This window comes from Nyctibius grandis, chromosome Z (genome assembly GCF_013368605.1).
Source record: "Nyctibius grandis isolate bNycGra1 chromosome Z, bNycGra1.pri, whole genome shotgun sequence".
NCBI lineage: Eukaryota > Metazoa > Chordata > Aves > Nyctibiiformes > Nyctibiidae > Nyctibius > Nyctibius grandis.
The window spans coordinates 49,164,054-49,185,902 of NC_090695.1; the positions used below are offsets into that span (position 1 = coordinate 49,164,054).

At 40.0% G+C, this 21,849-nt stretch overlaps 1 protein-coding gene across 11 annotated transcripts in view; it reads left to right on the forward strand.

Moving 5' to 3' along the window:
• The window catches only part of HSD17B4 (hydroxysteroid 17-beta dehydrogenase 4), a 73,228-nt gene that overhangs the window by 9,268 nt on the left and 42,111 nt on the right, over nt 1-21,849 (forward strand). For 9 of the 11 annotated variants that reach the window (XR_011050022.1, XM_068422222.1, XM_068422223.1 and 6 more), the window contains exons 7-14: nt 772-856; nt 2,366-2,553; nt 5,412-5,503; nt 6,116-6,140; nt 7,784-7,912; nt 19,643-19,749; nt 20,396-20,629; nt 21,075-21,126. Coding sequence is in view for 10 of the 11 variants with exons in the window: in XM_068422222.1 (XP_068278323.1) it covers nt 772-856; nt 2,366-2,553; nt 5,412-5,503; nt 6,116-6,140; nt 7,784-7,912; nt 19,643-19,749; nt 20,396-20,629; nt 21,075-21,126 (912 nt within the window). In the remaining variant the exon portion in view is untranslated. The remainder of the gene's footprint in view (nt 1-771; nt 857-2,365; nt 2,554-5,411; nt 5,504-6,115; nt 6,141-7,783; nt 7,913-19,642; nt 19,750-20,395; nt 20,630-21,074; nt 21,127-21,849) is intronic. The other 2 variants (XM_068422233.1, XM_068422231.1) reach the window with 2 other exon arrangements.

A 21,849-nucleotide genomic window follows, 5' to 3' on the forward strand; every position in this document is an offset into this window, starting at 1 on the left:
GATAAGCTTTAGTATGTACTTTCTGTCTGAAGGATGCAAGGTACATCCCTCACACTGGTACAAGGAAGAAGAAAAGTGGGGAAGGCTGTCTATGCCAGATCAGAGAATTGTCTTTTGCCCTGAAAGCTTAGTGATAAGCTGCTTGTGTTCAGCTGCCTTGTGTTCAGCTTGCAGACCAGACCTCTACTACAGTGCGTGGTAGGTGTATGTAGTTCCAAAGGGGAAGAAATGCTCTAGCTGCCACTCCTAGTTGCTGAGTGGAATACAAAAAAGAGCCACGTGAAACACGCACAATAGTTTTTGTAAGTAGAACACATTCCTAGCACCAGGACTGACTGCCTGAATACTAAACTTAAAAGACCCAGAACTAACAACAGAGGAAAGCAAGCTGATGTGGCAAGGGACAGAAGAACAGGGGGAACCTTCAGTGAGATGGTAGGTGGTGATAAGCCATTTGAGCAGACTTTTGCAAAGATGGTCTAGCTTCTCTAGTCCTTGTTTAACTGTGCTTAAGTGCAGGAATTTTGAATGCTTGTGAATTCTACACAGGAGAGCCCCATCCAAGAGGCAGAAGAGATGATCAGTGTATGCTCTGGCAAGCACTTCAAAATGATCTATAAAAAGTTAAAAAAAAGCCCACCACTTTTTTTTAGTAACAGTTTGAGAGTGTGAAGAGAGTGAAGTTTTTGTCATGAAGAAGAAACAAATGATGTATTTCAAGTTGGGAGATGAAATCCTGGAGTTATTAAACCGACATTAATTTGTTCATAGATATAATTCATAGAATTCATTTGAGGGGATCATTCCTGGTAACCCGAGCTGCATGGAATCATATGAAAAATCAGAAATTTGGCAGGTAAAAACTTTTTTTTTTTTTTTTATTTCAGTAGGGTGTAACAGACTGATACATGCCCTGCCAGTAAAGAGGAGTTTTGCATCCTTTTCTTTCACTGTCACTGGGATGAAACAAAATCAGTCCAAATGTGCAAGCCCTTATCCTTTCAGTTCTGCCCCCTGCTCCACCTCCTCAGCCAAATGTTAAAGGCTTTTTCTGCGTAGATGCAGATATCCCAGACAGGAGCTGTAGGGCTGCAGAAATACCATTTCTTTTCACGAGGACTGGTTAGAAATGTTTGTTACTTCTATGTTGCTGCAAGTCCCACGGATTCTTCTGTTCCTTCTTATTTAAATGACAGGTACATGCAGTTCTGCTTGTGGGTTTTTTTTTGTTGTTGTTTAGGGTGGGGCTTCTTTGTCGTTCTGTGACCAAACTGACATTCGTTCTTGTCCAGGGAACTGAGTTGTGAGGATAAGGGAAGAGATCAGCAGGCAGAATGCACAGCTAAAGTCTAGTGGTTGCCTCCATTTAGGAAAACGCTTCCCTTGGCTCCTTTTCTTTTTTTGCTCAGACAGCAATGGTAGTGAATGCTTCTGCAGTTTGTGTATAGCTATCTGTCATCTGCAAAATGCCTGCTTTGTATAGATTTTGTAGCTTTCTTCATCTTGATCATATTGAGCCAGTACTTGTAACACATCTCTTTTATTTAGACAAAAACCAGTACATTATTGTCACCAAGGAAAATAATAATAAAAATTAAATAGATTTTGATCCCAGCTGTACAGTAGATTGAAACAGATACTTATAAGGCTTCTTTTCGAAGTGAAGGTGTAGACATTTTTGTTTTGAATTCCAATTTATGAGAAGACATGCAGCAGAATGTTTTCTTGCCTCAAACCAGCTTTGAACTGTAGTGGTTTTAGAGCTTTCTTGTGAACAGTTCAGTCATCTCCACAGCAATAATGTTAGGGGACAGCAAAGGGAAAGACTTTGCTATCTTCTTCCTTCATGTGTTTAACGCATATTAGGATTCTTTGATTGTGAATTCTGTAAGAATGCGTCTTCACGTATTACCAGGTAGATATTAAGGTGAAGTCATTTCGGTACAATAATTTTCTTCTGAACATTGAAGCCATTTGTTAATTTTAAGAATAATGCCACTTGAAGTGCAGTTAGAACATGAAAAGAAAATACTTTTCTCTATACCCTACCCCATTGTCACAGAATGTCTGTTCTAGTTTTGCAATATAACTCAAAAAGGCTCATGACTCTGTTAGTTTTCTGCTACTGTGACAATGCTTCAGGATTTGTCAGATGCTTGCTATCAGTCAAACGTAAAAAAGGCATCTGTTTGTTAGCAAAAACAACAAATAATGTTTTCTTACTTGCGCACTTTTGTTTTGTGGAATATGGAGAATATAATGCCAAAGCTGGAAAATGCTGTTGTGTAGAATTAAACAACTTGAAGAAATCACTGAACTTTTTGGTTTCTTTTCTTTTTCCCCGCCCCCCCCCCTCTCCTGTAAGAATAATTATGACTTCCTCAGCTGCTGGAATATATGGAAACTTTGGTCAGGCAAACTACAGTGCTGCAAAACTTGGCCTTTTGGGTCTTTCAAATACAATTGCAATTGAAGGCCGGAAGTATAACATCCACTGCAACACAGTTGCTCCTACTGCTGGATCCAGACTGACCCAGACTGTCATGCCACAAGGTGAATCATTTAAGGTCTACATGTACTGATATTTTTCAGTGAATTGAAGCACATCTGACTTTCTTATCTCCTAGAAAATGCAAATCCTTTACACTTCATACACTGCTAATTCATTATTCCTACTGCTTTTTTGTGTCTGAACTGTCTACTTACTTTGTCTATTGTAAGGAATTCCTATTTTCTGCCACAAGATAAGAAACAACTTTTGTAATTCACAAAAGCAATTTCATGTGGCAAGGCTCTTTAATTATAGTCTCTTCCAAGATTCCTCCTACAGTAGTGGAAAGGCTTGTTTATTTCATCAGATGTAGTATCAGGTATGTGTGTAAGGTGTCTGGACTTGTTATAATATTGTCTAATTGCAAAATACCGATTTTTGCACAACATGTTGTGTGTACTTCTTCGTTCCATGGTCAGCAGGGGATAATAATGAACGGAGTTGCCTAATATATTATGTTTTTCTTTATTGCACAGTTACTGATCTTTGAATGCTTGAACAGATTTTAAGAGCACTGCATTGGGAAGTCAGTATAAAGAAAGCTGTAGGAGACAGCTGTGTGTAAAATGTAAATTTAGGATTAATAGAGTAACTAATTACTTTGGGAAATGACCAGAAGAAACAAAAACAATTTGGAAAGAAAAAGTCTGTAAAAGGAAATTGCACTCAGAAAGTCTTCTAGAATCAGCCTATTTAATTTCCTTCCCACCCTTTTTTTCCCCTAGTGACAGGTAGATTCCAAAGCCCGGGAAGTCATTGCATTTTCCAGACTGATATACAAGTTATTGAAGAGTAATGTATTTTATACAGTTATGCATGGATTGAATGCATAATTTTGATTGACTAATCAAGTTCTTTGTAAAGTAACTTGGATTATTTAAACCTAAACCAGGATATCAGGAAATCTAGAACCTCTATAGGTTGTACATTCCAGGGATTTATTGTACTTATTTACAGAAGAGTCAAATACATTAAGCTTGCAGCCATGAGTTCCTGAAGCATAAAGTGGCATTCAGTAGCTGGAATTTCCTGAAGATAATTACACAGAGTGATAAAACCACCTCCCAATTTTCTTTCTTAGTCATTTTAAGACAAGTGAGATCCTTTGGTCTCCCTATAAGATAGTTACAGCTCTGATCATTCATTTCTTACCTCGCTCCCTCCTTCCCTGTCCAGTTTTTCAAATACTCTTGAAAGATTTGGACACCTGAACTTTAAAACCATTTCTATATGTCATATCAAATTATCCTTGTAGTTTTAGCAAGTATGTTCATCTTTAGATACCTGCAAGCACCTATGCTATATCATTGCCGTGGTTATGTGTATTCAACTTGGACCACTTATTGTTGTTCTTGCTAGAACTCTAAATGTAGTTTGCATCTTTTGTGTGTTTTTTACACTTCTACCACCTATTTCTTAATTCATTCAAAATTGGATTAATAGCATTAGTGATAACACTCTAGTGATAATTTTTGAGACTGAATGGTGTGTGGCATAAAGTGGAATACTTTAGAAAAGCCTAAGGCTTTTGTTATGCACTTACAACACGCCATATTAAATGGAATTCAATTTCCTTTTACCTTTGGGGAACTTCTGAAAATGAACTTCCGTTACTTCAACTTGGCTATTAAAGAAGTACTTGTAATGCTGAACTTTCACAGCTCTTCATCTGTCAGGGTATGTTCGAAAATGTTTGCTGACCTTTAGCTGAGGTATCTATGACCTTTAGCTATGTATCTATTGCTGTTGAAAGATTAATATTCTAAAAGCTGAAAAAAGGAAATTAAACAAAGTTATTTTTTCTTTTCAGACAGTGGATAGAATATGTGGTAAGAGCTGCCTGGACAACCACACTCTACTCCATGACAATATCTCAATTTTCAGATAGTTTTCTCTTGTGTCAGATGACAATGAAAATCCCAAAATACAATTGCTATATAAATTTAGTAGGGCTGATAATTCCCAATATCTTGTTTGGAAATATCAGCATTTCAAAATGGGATCTTTCTCAAATATTCATCATCTGCAATTCTTTTCATATTGTCTTTTCTTCATAACTGACTAGCAAATTGAAAGGGAAATCGCTCAGGTACATCTCCATCAGGATTATGTCTAGCTGGCTTGTTCTTGTTTTAGGCTGCCTGTCAGATAGAAATTTAGGAAGGTACCTGGCTTTGCAGAATGCACATTATGGTGTTCTCAGCATTGAGGCAGTCTTTCATCTGTCTGACTGAGAACCAGTGTCATTGGATTTGGAGGCATACAGATGTCTCACAAGTTGTTTGTATTTAATGAATCTTCAAATGTTTAATTTTACAGAATCACAGAATCATAGAATGGTTTGGTTGGAAGGGACCTTTAAAGATCATGTAGTTCTAACCCCCGTGCCACAGGCAGGGACACCTTTCCACTAGATCAGGTTGCTCAAGGCCTCATCCAACCTGGCCTTGAACACCTCCAGGGAGGGGGCATCCACAACTTCTCTGGGCAACCTGTTCCAATGTCTCACCACCCTCACAGTAAAGTATTTCCTCCTAATATCTAATCTAAATCTACCCTCTTTCAATTTAAAACTGTTCCCCCTCATCCTATCACTGAATGCCCTTGTAAAAAGTCCCTCTCCAGCTTTCTTGTAGGCCCCTTTCAGGTACTGGAAGGCTGCTATGAGGTCATGCCAGAGCCTTCTCTTCTCCAGGCAATGTCTTCTACATTTCATTTGTCCTTTCTTTTCATGGGAGAACACTGTTGGTTAAATTCTCCCTGTCTCTGCTACTCATCAGAAGGTGTTAGAGTAAGAATAATCTGATGAAATCATACATTATTTCTATTTTATGATTCCCCCCCCTCCAATTTGCTCTAGATTTGGTCGATGCTTTCAAGCCAGAGTATGTTGCTCCTTTAGTTGTTTGGCTTTGCCACGAGAGCTGTGCGGAGAATGGCAGTCTGTTTGAGGTAATTGTTTTATTTTCCCTTTCTTCCCCCTCTTTTCCTCCCATGGCCCCTTTCCCCAAAATCAATCATTTGCTTTAGCCTATCCACTCTTAAGCTTTTTGCTGAAACTGAATTATCATGTGAGATACTACATACTAAGCATAGACAGAAGTAGTGTTGACCCTGTTATGCTGTATGGCAGGTACATCAGGCAGTAATAACCTTGTCAAATTCTAATGTGTGATCAACTAATTTGACGGTTACAATTCTTATTGTACCCTTGTAAGTTTGAAAATGTACCAAAACAACCACTTCAAAAAAGCTTTTGTTTTCAAAATCGTTCTAACACAGAAGGCAACTTGCAGGAAGGATGAATTACTTAGTTATGGAATATACTATAGGTATTGTCATCAAACTGCTAGCTCATAAATTGGTTGGAAGCTGTTATCTTGTTCTTGGAGTTTTATGTTGCTTGTGTTCCAGTGCTTAACTAAACGGTTACATACAACCAGCAGTAGTTCAGAAATTTTTATTATGTCTAGTTTTTTCTGAAGTATAGTTTTGTTTCCCTACATTACCAAAACTTTGCTTTGTAACATGTGGTAAGCTGATGATTTTCTTTTTCCTTGGCAGGTGGGAGCTGGATGGATTGGAAAATGTAAGTACTTTATGTTGCAGGATTGGTTCTGGTTCCGAATTGACAACAAAAGTGTCCAAATCGTCTTTGCAGTTAACCTCTGCTCAGACATATTTATTTAGGGAGAGAAGATTAGCAAAAGTCTAGGATTCTGAGGAGACTGCTTATTTTAAGTAAAAGTCACAAATTTCACTACACATGGAGAAGATGGGTAACTTCAGTATGTGCTTTGTTATGCTTTTGAGCTAACTAATAGTAACTGAAAATATGCCGAAGTAAGCTTAACTCTTGGTCCTGAGGGTATAACAGAAGTCAAGAAGAATGTCCATTTTTGATGCTAAATACACGTCGCTGCCTTTTCTTGATAACTTCATTTTTTCATGGTATAAAAGTAGCACATGCTGGTAAACAGGCCTCTTTATAGTTGCTTTCCACCTTTATTTATACTTCTATAAAAATACTAGTAATATGCATTAAAGTGTTGAGGCAATTAGCCTTCCTAATAACCAGTAGCTGTGCTAGCTGAGTATTTTCCCTGAGTGACTCCAGTAACTATCTTAAATATGGACGTCAGGAAAACTCACAGACAATACTGCAGGCTTACAAGGTGGAAAACTTAATTCAATGTATGAAATTTTTTCTAAATATGTTGAACCTAATACCAACATTATTTTCCTGAACTGTTCAAGGACTTTTCAGCCTACGGGAATGTCACCAGTGGATTGGAAGCAGGGCCACTCATTCAAGAAGTGGCTCCCTCTTCTTCCAAAACATTTTTTTTTTTTTGCCCATTTGATAAATATTTTGTCTATTTTTAACTAACTGTAAATGTTCTGGTGGCACTGGAATAGCTTTTCCCAGGTAGTGTATTAAACAGATTAAACAAATTGGGGCAGCAGCATAAAACCTCTTGCTGCTCTCCACAAGGAGTTGACTTTTAATACAGTTGAAAATCTGTGGCTTCTCCTCTCTGGTCAAAAGAAAATACCATTTCTCATCACTATAGTGGCTACTGTTGAAGCCTTTAAAGCGAAACCAGGTTGCTAATGAGGTACCAGTATGGCCTTATTCATTGTCTGTTGCTAATTAAGAGCAAAACCAACATGACAGATTAAGGATTAGTTGCAATCCAGGAAGCCTGTATCCTTCCAGAACTGATTTCCCATTAGCCTTGCCAGTTTCTCTCGAGTTACAGTATTGAAATACAACTTCAGGGACCATTTGGAGATGCTGGCTGCTGGTATTAACATTCTTTCATAGATAAACAATTGTTTTTCACATTTCCCCTATAGTTTTCCAAGGCTTTCAAAAGATTCCTAAGCATTAGTAGCCAAAATCATGTCAGAAGAGAATGTCTGTAGATACATACTAGCTACAACTTTTTACTAGATTGAATCCTAAAACTGATGTAATATTTTCAGAGAGCAGTCAGTTTTTTGTGGCTTTAATGAAATTTAAAACCAGTGCTATTCTTTTTCTAAATGTTAGTTAAAAGCAGTGAGCCCTTTTAGTTCAGCTTGAAGTTATACTGGTGAGTTAAATTGGAGTATTTATAACCTTTCCTTTCTTGCACCGTCTTGATAGCGGCCTAGATGAAAGTGATCTGAAGAAATTAAATTTTCTTTGTTTGTTACTTGAACTCTCTGGCTTATGTCTCCCACTAGTGCGCTGGGAGCGATCCTTGGGTGCTATTGTCAGAGAAAAGAATCAGCAAATGACGCCTGAAGCAGTGAGAGACAAATGGGAGAAGGTCTGTGACTTTGATAATGCCAGCAAACCCAGAAGTATCCAAGGTAAATGAGACTTTGATAATGTGGATAGTCTGGGCAAGGAAAGCTTAGAAGAGAATGCTTTCCTGTCAGACATTTGCTGAAACTTCACTTCAAAAGTTTACAGAAGCAGTGAACTCTTTTTAAAATGTGTAACATTAATCACAGTAACATTTACTGTTTCAGTACGGTCACGTCTTTTTAAGGAAACTCATGTTCTTACCTGTATAATTAAGACAGTTTTATCTTTCTTAAGAGTTTTTAGGGAAGTGACATCAATGTCTTTTATGTATTACAGACAGACTAGTGGTAGTGTTTTATTTGATTGCACCTATGTACAGGTAGTAGCAGTGTAACACAGAGACTGTATTTTCTTTTCAGTCTTGGAATCTTGTTTTTTTTGGTAGACACTTCTATACCAGAAAGCTCTCTGGTTAAGTCATTTGGTATAACACAGCAGAGGAGTTCTTCCTTACTGCCTTGTGTTCCCAGGTAACATCACCCCCTTGGCTGGTGACCGAGATGACTCTCTTCCAATGCTTTGTTTACTTCCTTTGTTCCTTCCCGTTATTTGTTGGGGGGGTTTTGGGGTTTTTTTAAAGCCAAAATGACTTGGATATTTCCTGCTGCTGTACTTGCTTCTCTTTCATCTTCCAAGCTTTCTCTGTGTTGTCTTATGTCTCTCTTTATGTAGATCCATAGTTATCATAGTTCGTAAAAGAAACAGAGTAATTTTCCTGACTGCTTTCCAAGATTTCTCAAGATGTTACCTTTAGTTTGTTGGTGTGAGTTACATGTGCTTAGTATCACTGATGGTTGTTTTGTTATTATGCATGTCGTTATTTAAGTCAATGATTGAGTATTTGTCAAATTAGGAAATGCCAGCATTTAAGTGTTTGGGGGACTAGGGAAGGGGGCATCCTTATCTACAATGCCAATTGAATTTCAAAGATACTTAGATACACAGTAGATGTTTAAGCTGTTGGTCCTGAAATCTATTAGGGCATTTCTCTAGAACCAAAACTAGAATAGGAGACACTTTGTCCCTTCCCTCAGATCTTGGTAGAGGAATGTAACCAGCCATACAGTGGTTCTATATCACCTTACTTACTGTTTTCACTGATCTTTGGCTTACAGATGGCCCATTTCCAAAGGTATGTCAGTTTATAAATGTTATTTGTCCTGCTATGGAATGGTATTTGTAGCAACATTATTCCAGCTTTATAGCTTCTGATCTGTTCTCCAACCTGTCACATGTACTGTTATTTTTACAGGTTGCTAGCAGAAAAAGGTTGTAGAAAAGAAGTTGTAGATGGGAATTTCTTTTGAAAGTTGCTTCAGCTTTACATATGATTTTCCACATCTGCCTCTTGATGATATAGGAGAAAAAATTGGACGAGATTTTGAATTTCTGAAGTAAATGTGCTTACAATACAACATAGCAGGTTTCTACAGTCAGGAAATTGTAAATAGTACATTAGCATGTGTCTCCCATGCAGTATACATACTTTAGCTTCTGTTTTCTTATGAACTTAGCCAAAATATAGCATTGTCCTTTCAGTGACATCAAGCCACAGATACTGCGAGGCTGAATGAAAATTCTTGCATTAATTTGTTGTATGTGAGAATCAGCAGAAGGGTTGAGGAAAATTCTGAAGAAGTCAGCTGAATAGAATTTTCAGTTCTATATTAAAAGTTTTTTCTGCTGCCAAAGTCTCCACTTTTTTGCTTGAAGGTATTCAACTGTTAAATAAAGGAAACTGATTAGACTACTTGCATTAAAAATGAAAAGCTACAATACCTAATATCTGCAAGTTAAAACTCTCCCAGAAGATTTCCTTGATTTAAGTAATTTAATGCTGTGAAGAGCAATCATGTTCTAACCATTATGTATAATTATAAAAAAATACCAATTAGATAAAGTATTTGCTTGTAATATAGTAGAAAATTCCATAATCAGAGATGTTAATCTTGTTTCATAATTTGAGCATACTGATAAGAGCAGTTTGACTTTATTCGTTCTAGATTACAAAAAAGTATGAGTGTCCTCAGTTGGTTGGTTGGGGTTTTTTTTAAAGGTATTTTTTTCTTACATGTGTAACAATCATACATAACTAAATACTTGTATTCATGTTTTACTTTTATTTTTGCTTAGAATTCTCTTTTTTGCAAGCATAGAGGGAAGTAATTATCTTAAAGATAAATAGATTTATCTTAAAGATAAATAGATTAAATGTTCCACATCCCATCTGTCTGGGTTGATGAGGGGAGAGCAGTGGATGTTATCTACCTTGACTTCAGCAAGGCTTTTGGCACTGTCTCCCATAACATCCTCATAGGAAAACTCAAGAAGTGTGGCTTAGATGAGTTCACAGTGAGGTGGATCGAGAACTGGCTGAACGACAGAGCCCAGAAGGTTGTGATCAGCGGTGCTCAGTCTAGTTGGAGGCCTGTGGCTAGTGGTGTTCCCCAGGAATCAGTACTGGGCCCAGTCCTGTTTAACTCATGCATCAATGACCTGGATGAAGGAACAGAGTGTACACTCAGCAGATTTGCCGATGACACAAAACTGGGAGGGGTGGCCAATACACCAGAAGGCTGTGCTGCCATTCAGCGAGACCTGGACAGGCTGGAGAGCTGGGTGGAGAGGAACCTCAAGAAGTTCAACAAAGGCAAGTGTAGAGTCCTGCACCTTGGGAGGAATAACCCCATGCACCGGTACAGGTTGGGGGCTGATCTACTGGAGAACAGCTCTGCAGAGAAGGACCTGGGTGTTCTGGTGGACAACAAGTTCACCATGAGCCAGCAGTGTGCCCTTGTGGCCAAGAAGGCCAATGGTATCCTGGGGTGCATTGGGAAGAGTTTGGCCAACAGGTCAAGGGAGGTTATCCTGCCCCTCTACACGGCCCTGGTGAGGCCACATCTTGAGTACTATGTCCAGTTCTGGGCCCCCGAGTTCAAGAAACATAAGGAATTACTGGAGAGAGTCCAGCAAAGGGCTACAAAGATGATCAAAGGACTGGAGCATCTCTCTTATGAGGAGAGACTGAGAGAGCTGGGTCTGTTCAGCTTGGAGAAGAGAAGACTGAGAGGGGATCTTATCAACACTTACAAATACCTTAAGGGTGGGTGTCAAGAGGAGGGGACCAGACTCTTCTCAGTGGTGCCCAGTGACAGGACAAGGGGCAATGGGCACAAGCTGAAACATGGGAAGTTCCATCTGAATATGAGGAGGAACTTCTTTACTTTGAGGGTGGCAGAGCACTGGAACAGGCTGGCCAGGGAGGTTGTGGAGTCTCCTTCTCTGGAGATATTCAAAACCCGCCTGGACGCGTTCCTGTGTGATATGGTCTAGGTAATCCTGCTCCGGCAGGGGGATTGGACTAGATGATCTCCAGAAGTCCCTTCCAACCCTAACCATTCTGTGATTCTGTGATTCTGTGATTCTGTGATTCTGTGATTCTGTGATTCTGTGATTCTGTGATTCTGTGATTCTGTGATTCTGTGATTCTGTGATTCTGTGATTCTGTGATTCTGTGATTCTGTGATTCTGTGATTCTGTGATTCTGTGATTCTGTGATTCTGTGATTCTGTGATTCTGTGATTCTGTGATGTCTGAATGATCACGCATTTAGAGCCCTGCCTAGCAAAGCACTCATTTGATGTTTAACTAGAGCATGTTCATAGTTGTGTATTTTAGCCAAGGTCATTCTGCTGGAGATGCTGAACTTTTGAAGGCTAAATGGAAATATTGTCTCATCTTTATGTTTAAGTGATGGTCTTTTAAGAAATCATAGAATCATAGAATGGTTTGGGTTGGAAGGAACGTGAAAGATCATATAGTTCCAACACCCCTGCCATGGGCACAGACACCTTCCACTAGACCAGGGTGCTCAAAGCCCCATAGAACTTGGCCTTGAAATCTTCCTGGGAGGGGGCATCCACAGCTTCTCTGGGCAACCTGCTCCAGTGTCTCACCACCCTTACGGTAAAGAATTTCTTCCTAATATCTAATCTAAATCTACACTCTTTCAGTTTAAAACCCTTACTCCTCATCCTATCACTACATGCCCTTGTAAAAAGTCCCTCTCCAGCTTTTCTGTAGGCCCACTTCACGTACTGGAAGGCTGCTAGAAGTTCTTCCCAGAGCCTTCTCTTCTCCAGGCTGAACACCTCCAATTCTTTCAGCCTGTCTTCATAGGAGAGGTGCTCCAGCCCTCTGATCATCTTTGTGGCCCTCCTCTGGACTCGTTCCAACAGCTCCATGTCCTTCTTATATTGGGGGCTCCAGGGCTGAATGCAGTACTCCTGTGGGGGTCTCACGAGAGCAGAGTAGAGAGGGAGAATCACCTCCCTGGACCTGCTGGTCACACTTCTTTTGATGCAGCCCAGGATGTGTTTGGCTTTCTGTGCTGCAAGCACGCACTGCCGGCTCATATTGAGCTTCTCATCAACCATCACCCCCAAATCCTTCTCCTCAGGGCTGCTCTCAATCCACTCTGACCAGCCTGTATTTGTGCTTGGGATTGCCCTGACCCACATGCAGGACCTTGCACTTGGCCTTGTTGAACTTCATGTGGTTTGCACGGGCCCACTTCTGAGCTGTCCAGGTCCCTCTGGATGACATCCCTTCCCTCCAGTGTGTTGACCACACCACACAGCCTGGTGTCATTGGCAAACTTCCTGAGGGTACACTCAATCCCACTGTCCATGTCACTGACAAAGATGCTAAACAGGACTGGTCCCAATACCTAGGCCTGAGGAACGCCACTCATCACTGGTGTCCACTTGGACATTGAGCTGTTGACTGTAATTCTTTGGGTGCGACCATCCAGCCAATTCCTTATGCATCGAGTGGTCCATCCATCAAGCCCATGTCTCTCCAATTTAGAGACAAGGATGTTGTGCGGGACGGTATCGAATGCCTTACACAAGTCCAGGTAGATGACATCAGTTGCTCTTCCCTTATCTGCTAATGCTGTAACCCCATCGCAGAAGGCCGCCAAATTTGTCAGGCACGATTTGTCCTTAGTGAAGCCATGTTGTCTGTCATCAACCACCTCCTTATTTTCCATGTGTCTTAGCATAGTTTCCAGGGGGATCTGCTCCATGATCTTGCCAGGCACAGAGGTGAGACTGACTGGCCTGTAGTTCCCCGGGTCTTCCTTTTTTCCATTTTTAAAAATGGGGGTGATGTTTCCCCTTTCCCAGTCAGTAGGAACTTCACCAGACTGCCACAACTTCTCAAAAATGATGGATAGCAGCTTAGGAACTTCATCTGCCAGTTCCCTCAGGACCCGTGGATGCACCTCATCAGGTCCCATGGAGTTGCGCGGCTCCAGGTTCCTTAGATGGTCTCGAACCTGATCTTCTCCTACAGTGGGTGGTTCTTCTTTCTCCCAGTCGTGCCTTTGCCTTCTGTGACCTGGGCGATGTGGCTTGAGCACTTGCCGGTGAAGACTGAGGCAAAACAGTCGTTGAGTACTTCAGCCTTCGCCATATCCTGAGTAACCAGGTCTCCAATTTCCTTCCAGAGAGGGCCCACATTTTCCCTAGTCTTCCTTTTATCATTGATGTACCTATAGAAACTTTACTTATTGCTGCCCTTGATGTCTGTGGCCAGATTTAATTCTATCAGGGCTTTAGCTTTCCTAACCTGATCCCTGGCTGCTCGGCCAATTTCTCTTCATTCCTTGTAGGCTACCTGTCGTTACTTCCTCTGTAGGCTTCCTTTTTGTGTCTGAGTTGTCCAGGAGCTCCTTGTTCATCTATGCTGGCCTCCTGGCATTTCTTCCTGACTTCCTCTTTGTTGGGATGCATCGCTGCTGAGCCTGGAGGAGGTGATCCCTTGAATATTAACCAGTTTTCTTGGGCCCTTGATCACTTGATTTGGCAGTTGATGTTAATTCAGTAACTTAGTGAGATTTCTCAGATATCGTGATAATGTGCTCAGTAAAGCTATCTTTCTTGTTAGTTACATCTTTCTAGAGGAGCAGCTACTGATTGTGCAGTACAGTCTTTTGCCCAAACTCCTTCCCTTACCCCAAAAGCTATGTGACACAGTCAGTGTAACTGACTATGCCTAGTCTTTCACTTTCCTTTTAATGCCTCAAGTGTCTTTGAATGTCCTCTGTAGTTATTCCCTAAGCTTTACAGGCTTAGTTCTTAATGTACTTGGAGAAGTTCTGGCAGTTCTTCTGTACGCCCACAGAGTTTCAGGTATAGTCCTGCTAACTAGCAAAAGATATGATTACTTGCGTATTCACTAAATGATTTCTTTTTAGCAACAGAAAGATCTGAGAAGAGACTTTTTTTTTTAAGAAGCTATGTTAGAATTTAGGCCTTAGGAAATTGAAGTGGAAGATGTAATTTTGCTGGTGTGTATTCTTCTCCATTCTCTTGGAGGAATGAAAGGTAACCACTTAACACAACATGAAAACGTCACTACCTCTGAGGCAGCAGTGAATCTGCAGTGACTTACGTGTTAGAACTTTTTCCTAATTTGTATGATGATGTTATTTTCTAACTAATGATTAAACTGAAATAATAGTTTTAGCTTACTTTATACCACTTCAGAACAAGCTAGAAATCTTTTAAGAAGATAAGCAGGGCATAATCAGAGCCTTAAGGTTAGAACACAGAATCAACTTACAGTGTACATCACTGAGTCACTGTAACCAGCTCCCTGTATGCCCTTCAGCAATAGCAATTGCAGAATAATGTGACTTGGCTTAACTAGTACTGGACAAGAACTGCTCAGGCTCTCATTTGCAGCTGGATCTAGTGAACTGACGTATTTGTCATGGTAACATGATTGCATGTTTTGAGATACTGAGAGGTCCTGGGCTCCTGTGTCTGTGCGTAAGCAGAAAGACCAAATTAAATGTGATACAGAAGCTTCTGAATGCGTAGTGCATGTGCAGGAGGTCAGAGTTGCACACTGCACCGCATGTTGGTGCATTGTCTCCTTGTATTCTCTCTCAGACAAAGCTAGATCCGGTAGCCCTTGCCTCCACAGCACATTGCTTACTCTTGTGTCCTAGTCCAATTCTTCCTGTTATGCAAAGGGAGAAATGAAATTGTGTTGTGAGATAGATGGAAGACAACAATCCCTGTCTTGCAGACTGTATACTGTATACAGCGTTCTGTAGTATATATTGCACAGGTTAGTATGTTTTGTTGTTTTGTTACCTAGGAAAACAGAATTAATTGTGTCTGTTACGCATATGAGGCAATCTGTCTGTCACGCATATGAGGCAATCTCTCCTCAGCTGTGAATATATGAGCCAGTTTCAGCTAGATCTAGTATTTTAGGTGTCTGTAATCCGCTCTTACGTTCATATGCATTTTTAATTCTCTTAGAAGCTGTCTAGGTACAGAAAACAACTTGAGTATTCTCACTGGCTGACTTTTGGCACATTTGAAAAGCTTGTCTCTGGTATAGAGCAAATTAAAAAAGATAACTGGAGAAACTGGCTGCTCATGGCTTGGACAGGCATATGCTTCACTGGGTAAAAATCCAGATGGATGGCTGAGCCCGAAGAGTTGTGGTAAATGGAGTTCAATCCAGTTGGTGACCGGTCACATGTGGTATTCCCCAGGGCTCAGTCTTGGGGCCAGTTCTCTTTAATGTCTTTACCAATGATCTGGACAAGGGGATCGAGTGCACCCCCAGTAAGTTTGCAGATGACACCAAGTTGGGCGGGAGTGTTGATCTGCTGGAGGGTAGGAAGGCTCTGCAGAGGGATGTGGACAGGCTGGATCAGTGGGCTGAGGCCAACTGTACGAGGTTTGACAAGGCTCAGTGCAGTCCTGCACTTGGGTCACAACAACCCCATGCAATGCTACAGGCTTGGGGAGGGCTGGCTGGAAAGCTTTGCATAAAGAATAAAGCTTTTTCATGAGAAGATGACTGTTCTAGGTTCAATTTCGTCTTTCTTCATATGTGTTTAAAAAGGGTTAAAACACTGGTGCTGTTTAAGGGGCATGGTTCACATACAATATTCCTTAATTGGAAAGTGAGAGGAATACCTTTGGAAAGAGACAGGCTTTACCTTGACTATTTTCAACCTTTGCTCTTCAGGTTAATCTTTTGCTGCTGTCTGCTAATCATTTGCTGTATAACAGCAGACCATGCTGGGGTAGTGGACATTTAAGGTTTTAGAGTTCACTGACAGTATAACAACTTAAAAAATACCCCAAACCAATATTAAAAATAATTATATTAATGAAAAGGTTTCCTACTGGGTTTGTTTCTGCCAAAATTGTACCCTTCAAGCTATTTCTTGGAACTTAGAAGAACCTTCCTCAGCCTGTGGAGTCATGTATCAAAAAGTACAAATTGTCATAGTTAAGTCTACTGCTGAAATGTTAATTTCAGACATCCTTGTGTGTTTACATGACTGAAAACTCACATACCACTCTGTGCTTTCCTCCCCATCTCTTTTACCTTCAGTGCTCAAAATGAATGCAAAACGAAGACTGTTGAAACCATCCTTATCAGTGTCTAAACCTAACTTATCAGTGATTTGCTAATGTTTCATCTTTCTTCTTTGGCAATCGTATATCACATTCTTAGCTCATAACAAGGTATTGGATAATAACCTTTGTACTTCTTAATGCAGTAGTCTAATTTACTGTTTCTTTGAAGGTGTAACCCTGCCTTACGTGAAGGATTCATATCTAGTCAATTGCTAGAATATTACTATAAATCTAATGGTGTATTAGTCCAGTTTCTTGTGCCAGGCAGCAGAAGAGCAGTGAAGACTGAGATAAAACAGTATGTTGAGACATTTCAGTTGCATGCTGGAAGATGAAATAAATATGTCGTCACTGGGGTTCTTAACTGGAAAAGTTCTGTAATGTAGTAATTTAGGGGGGGGGGAAAGAAATTAACATTTGTTCCTGTTTCTTTTAAAAAAAAAAAAAAAAAGAAAGGAAAAAAAGCTTTGCTGGCTGTATTTGGTGATATTCTAATAGGTTGCTTAAGCTTTTCAGGCAACCCAAAGGGGCAGCATCGTAAAAGTAGCTTTGATATTAAATGATGAAAACCATCTTGAAACATAAAGCATAACATACACTTTCTGCTGCTACCTTTCGAGAAATATGGGGCTAGAACCATAGACATATGTCATGCAGTTGATGTCTGTCATGGATATAAAGAAATAAACCTAGGAGTCCTTGAAAGAACATTCCATCCTTAAAGACAAGTTTTTTCTGCATACATATGCTTTGAAAATCAATAGAAGTGTTGCTAAGTGATTCTGGTATGGTCCAGATCAAGTGCCATTGCTGATTGCAAATATAACAGTAGGCCAAAGTGTAAAATACCAATTTTGGTGAGGCCTGTATCGTTAAGGGTGAACAACAACATATCTCACATTTTACAAAGGGTAAAAAGAAGGAGCCTGGAAACTACTGACCTGTCAGCCTCACCTCTATGCCTGGGAAGATCATGGAACAGATCCTCCTAGAAGTTACACTAAGGCACAGGGAGGACAGGGACGGGAGTTGAGATAGCCAGCATGGCTTTACCAAGGGCAAGTCTTGCCTGACCAACCTCGTGGCCTTCTATGATGGAGTGACTACGTCAGTGGACTAGGGAAAAGCTACGGATGTCATCTATCTGGACTTCTATAAGGCCTTTGTCATGGTCCCCTACAACATCCTTCTCTCTAAATTGGAGAAATATGGATTTGATGGGTGGACTGGTTAGTGGATGAGGAGTTGGTTGGATGTTGGATGGCTGTGACCAGCCAGGGAGTAGTGGTCAACAGCTAGATGTCCAGATGGAGCTCAGTGACAAGTTGTGTTCCTCAGGGGTCCATACTGGGACAAGTACTGTTTAATATCTTCATCAATGACATAGACAGTGGGATCGAGTGCACCCTCAGCAAGTTTGCAGATGACACCAAGCTGAGGGGTGCAGTTGACATGCCTGAGGGATGGAATGCCATCCAGAGGGACCTGGACAAGCCTAAGAAGTGGGCCGATGTGAACCTCATGAGGTTCAAAAAGGTGAAGTGCAAGGCCCTGCACCGGGGTTGGGGCAACCCCGGTATCAGTACAGGCTGGGGGACGAAGAGATTGAGAGTAGCCTTGAGGAGAAGGACTTGGGGGTACTGGTAGATGAAAAGCTGGACATGAGACAGAAATGTGTGCTTGCAGCACAGAAAGCCAACCATATCCTGGGCTGCATCAAAAGAAGCGTGGCCAGCAGGTCAAGGGCGGTGATTCTGCCCCTCTGCTCTTGTGAGACCCCACCTGCAGTACTGCATCCAGCCGTGGAGTCCTCAGCACAGGAAATACATGGACCTGTTGTATCGAGTCCAGAGGAGTGCCACAAAAATGATCAGAGGGCTGGACACCTCTGCTATGAGGAAAGGCTGAGAGAGTGGGGGTGGTTCAGCCTGTAGAAGAGAAAGCTCCAGGGAGACCTTATTGTGGCCTTTGAATACTTAAAGGGGGCTTATAAGACAGATAGGAACAGAATTTTTAGTAGGGCCTCTAGGGATAGGAGAAGGGGTAATGATTTTAAACTGAAAAAGGTTAGATTTAGACTAGATATAAGGAAGAAATTTTTTTCAGTGAGGGTGGTGAAACACTGGAACAGGTTGCCCAGAAAGGTTGTAGATGCCCCATCCTGGAAACATTCAAGGTCAGGCTGGACAGGGCTCTGAGGAGCCTGGTCTAGTGGAAAGTGTCCCTGCTCATTGCAGGGGTGTTGGAACTAGATGACCTTTAAAGGTCCCTTCCAACCCAAACCATTCTATGATTCTGTGATCTTCCTAGTGTTCAGCTGGACACTAGCCAGCTCACCAGTTTGAAAGTCCAGTCATATCATATATTCTGGAAGAAGGGAAGGACTCATTGAAAGGGAGATTGTAGTATTCTGCACCATTATTCAATTACAGGTGGTCTTTGTACTATTTGTCTTAATGATGTCATTGCATGTAAAATACATATTGGTAATCTTGTTTTTAGATTTCACCATTAAGAATGATAGTTATGTTCCTGCATGGAAATGGGGTGTAGATATGAAAAATTGAGTATACTTTCAGGTTTCCTTGGAGGTCAAAGCTGTTTCTTCCCTTGAAGTTTTTAAAACAATATGAAAGCCTTTCTTTGGTTCATGCAAGAAAGGTAGAAAGTCTGTTACTTCTCCCAGCAGCTCAGTATTGCTTTTCCTTCATTCATTTCATGAATGAAAAAAGGGATAAAAGGCATTACCTTTTAAAGGGTTCTTATAAATTGCAAATCTCGTTTTGCACATTTTCACATTACATAAATGTCATATCCTCATGTCATGTTATGACAGTGCTTGTACACAAAGATCAAGCTTGTCTTTAGCAGAAGAGGTGACATATGTTTGTTTCGTAGGTGTTCCTTTTTCTTCCTTTCTTCCCTGTGGTTCAGGGAATAAAACAGGGTATTTACTGGTATACTCCTCTTGGCTTGAATGGTGGCGTATAGCACCAGTTGTGTTTCAGGAACTTGAATTAGATAGGTGTCATGGTTGACTGCAGGGTGCAGAACTGATGGAACTGGTGTAGAGATCACTTATCATCAGCTGTTGTGTAGATGCCTGTAAAATGCAGCACTATGCTCCATTTGCAGATGTATATTTATTGTGTTTAAAAATGAATTGAGAAGTACCAGGCTGTATCTCATTTTCTGGCATGTTTGTTGTGTGTCTAACTAGAGTGTCTCACTTATGGCTATTTATAAATGATTTTTTTCAATTCCTTTCTCTAGAGTCCATAAGTGTGTTGAATGATGCTCTAAGTCAGATAGAGTCTCAAGGGAATGTTTCTATGAATTCAGCAAGCTCTGTATCAGTGGTCTCTTCATCTGTTGACACGGTAAGTACCTCTGTCTACCAGATGCACTCAAAGTTAGGTGAAAACTTTGAGCAGAGAGACTTGTGTTGCTGATCAGCTTCTACTCTGGCTTGCTGTGTGCAAAAAGAAAGGTGGGTTTAAACTGTGAAGTGAGGAAGCAGAGTAAGAAACATCTCCAGACTCCACTGTTTATTTTTTGTTTTGATGATGGGAAGAGTTAAGGCTAAATAGACTGAATAATGCAAAATGCAAGTACTTGTGAGTTTGGTAGGCCTCTTTAGTTAGAGTCTTGTTCAGAAAAGGGGTGAGGGATGGGTCTTGTTGGGCAGTGTGGTTTTGCTGTGTCTCCTCTATAGATAACTTTTCCTCATTTCAGTCTTATTACAGTCTTAATTATTTCATTCGTGGTTTGTTTTAGAAAAATTCTTATGCATTGCTGGGAGCGGAGCTGTATGAAGTTATACTACTTATTGAAGTAAATTGCTTGCAGCAAGATATAACACATTACATTAGAGTTGCTTGTACTACAACAAATACATTAATATTTTATGGTATATTTATTACTCATACTTTCTGTTTACATGTGACTATAAAGAAAATGCTTAAACATGACTTTTTTATTTTATAAACTTGACTGTTTTATTTTATACTGACTTTTAATTTCCAGGCAAGCATTGTTGGCCGGGAATTGGCTACCAACGTGTATAAATATACTCACTTAAAGCCTATTCTATATGCCCTTGGTGTGGGAATGTCAACTAAGGATCCAGATCACCTAAAATTTCTCTTTGAAGGAAGTGAAGACTTCTGCTGTTTACCTAGCTTTGGAGTAATTCCTGCTCAGACTTCAATGTTTGATGGTGTTCCTTCTCTTCCAGGACTAAATATTGATCTTGCAAAGGTATGGAAGAGTTAAGTATCTAATTTTGTTTGTGCTTTGTAAAACTATAAGGTGACTTCAATTGGTATGTTTGTAATATTAATAAGTTCCCTTTATTCTAGAAAAGGAAAATTCAGTGTTTTGTATTCTTACATCCTAAGAAATTATTCATTTACTTCACTTGTATATTCACTGTGTATTCCTAAGATGGTATGAATGATCAATTTTTTGATAAGTTCTAATTTGTGTTCATGATGCTTTTATTAAACCACAAAAGTTTAAAACTTCCTTTGAAAATACTTTCTGTTGGGGATGAAATTGGAAAAACAAAACAAAAAACTTGCTTTTTTTTTTATTTGTTTGTTCTGAACATTTCCTAAAACAAATGTATGTTTCCTTGCAGTTATGATGGGGGAAGCAATAGAATATATTGATTGTTGTTACAGTGCTGTCTTTCTTTATATAGATGCTGCATGGTGAGCAATATCTGGAACTGTATAAACCATTACCAACCTCAGGTCAGTCCTTTTGTGTTGCTGATTTGCTTTTCACTATGACAACAGTGTCTGTAGCCGTATTATTAATGGAAATAGGGAAGCTCTGTTTCCAACTGGATTTTTGGCATATTCTTTTTACAAGGGGTGGAAGAGAAGAGAGGTAACCTGTTGACATTATTGAAGGAATTCTGAAACTCTCTGTTCTTGGGATCAGGTGTTGCTTTTCTATAGTATACTTAGTAAACTCGTGCCTAATCTTTGATACAATAAGCAAATACACTACATGCTGGTGTATTACTCATATAATTTGATACTAACTAGCAGAACTTTTAATTCTTTCTGTAAGGCTGTATCATAGAACTTTTGGGATGTTTACCTAAAAATTCATCAACATCTGTGTGCCTATAAGAGGATAAGATTTATATATATAAAGGAGGAATGGACATCTCAGTGAGGAGGCTAAAAAACAGTTACTTTTCTTCCTGTCAAAGTTCTCAAGGTATTAGTTACTGCAGTTAGCAGGCTGTTTTCACAGATGGCTGTATTTTCCCAGATTACAACACTTAAGAAGTGCTCACTAGACTCATTCAGGATATGCATGCATATGTCTGGGTTTCTTCATTAGTAGTTTTTAAAAATTAACTTTTCCAGAGTGTAGAAGGAAAAAAAATCTTGCAAGCCACAGATAAATGGCGTAATTTCTTGTTGAAACAAAAAGGAGACGTGTGACAGTTTTATTAACCT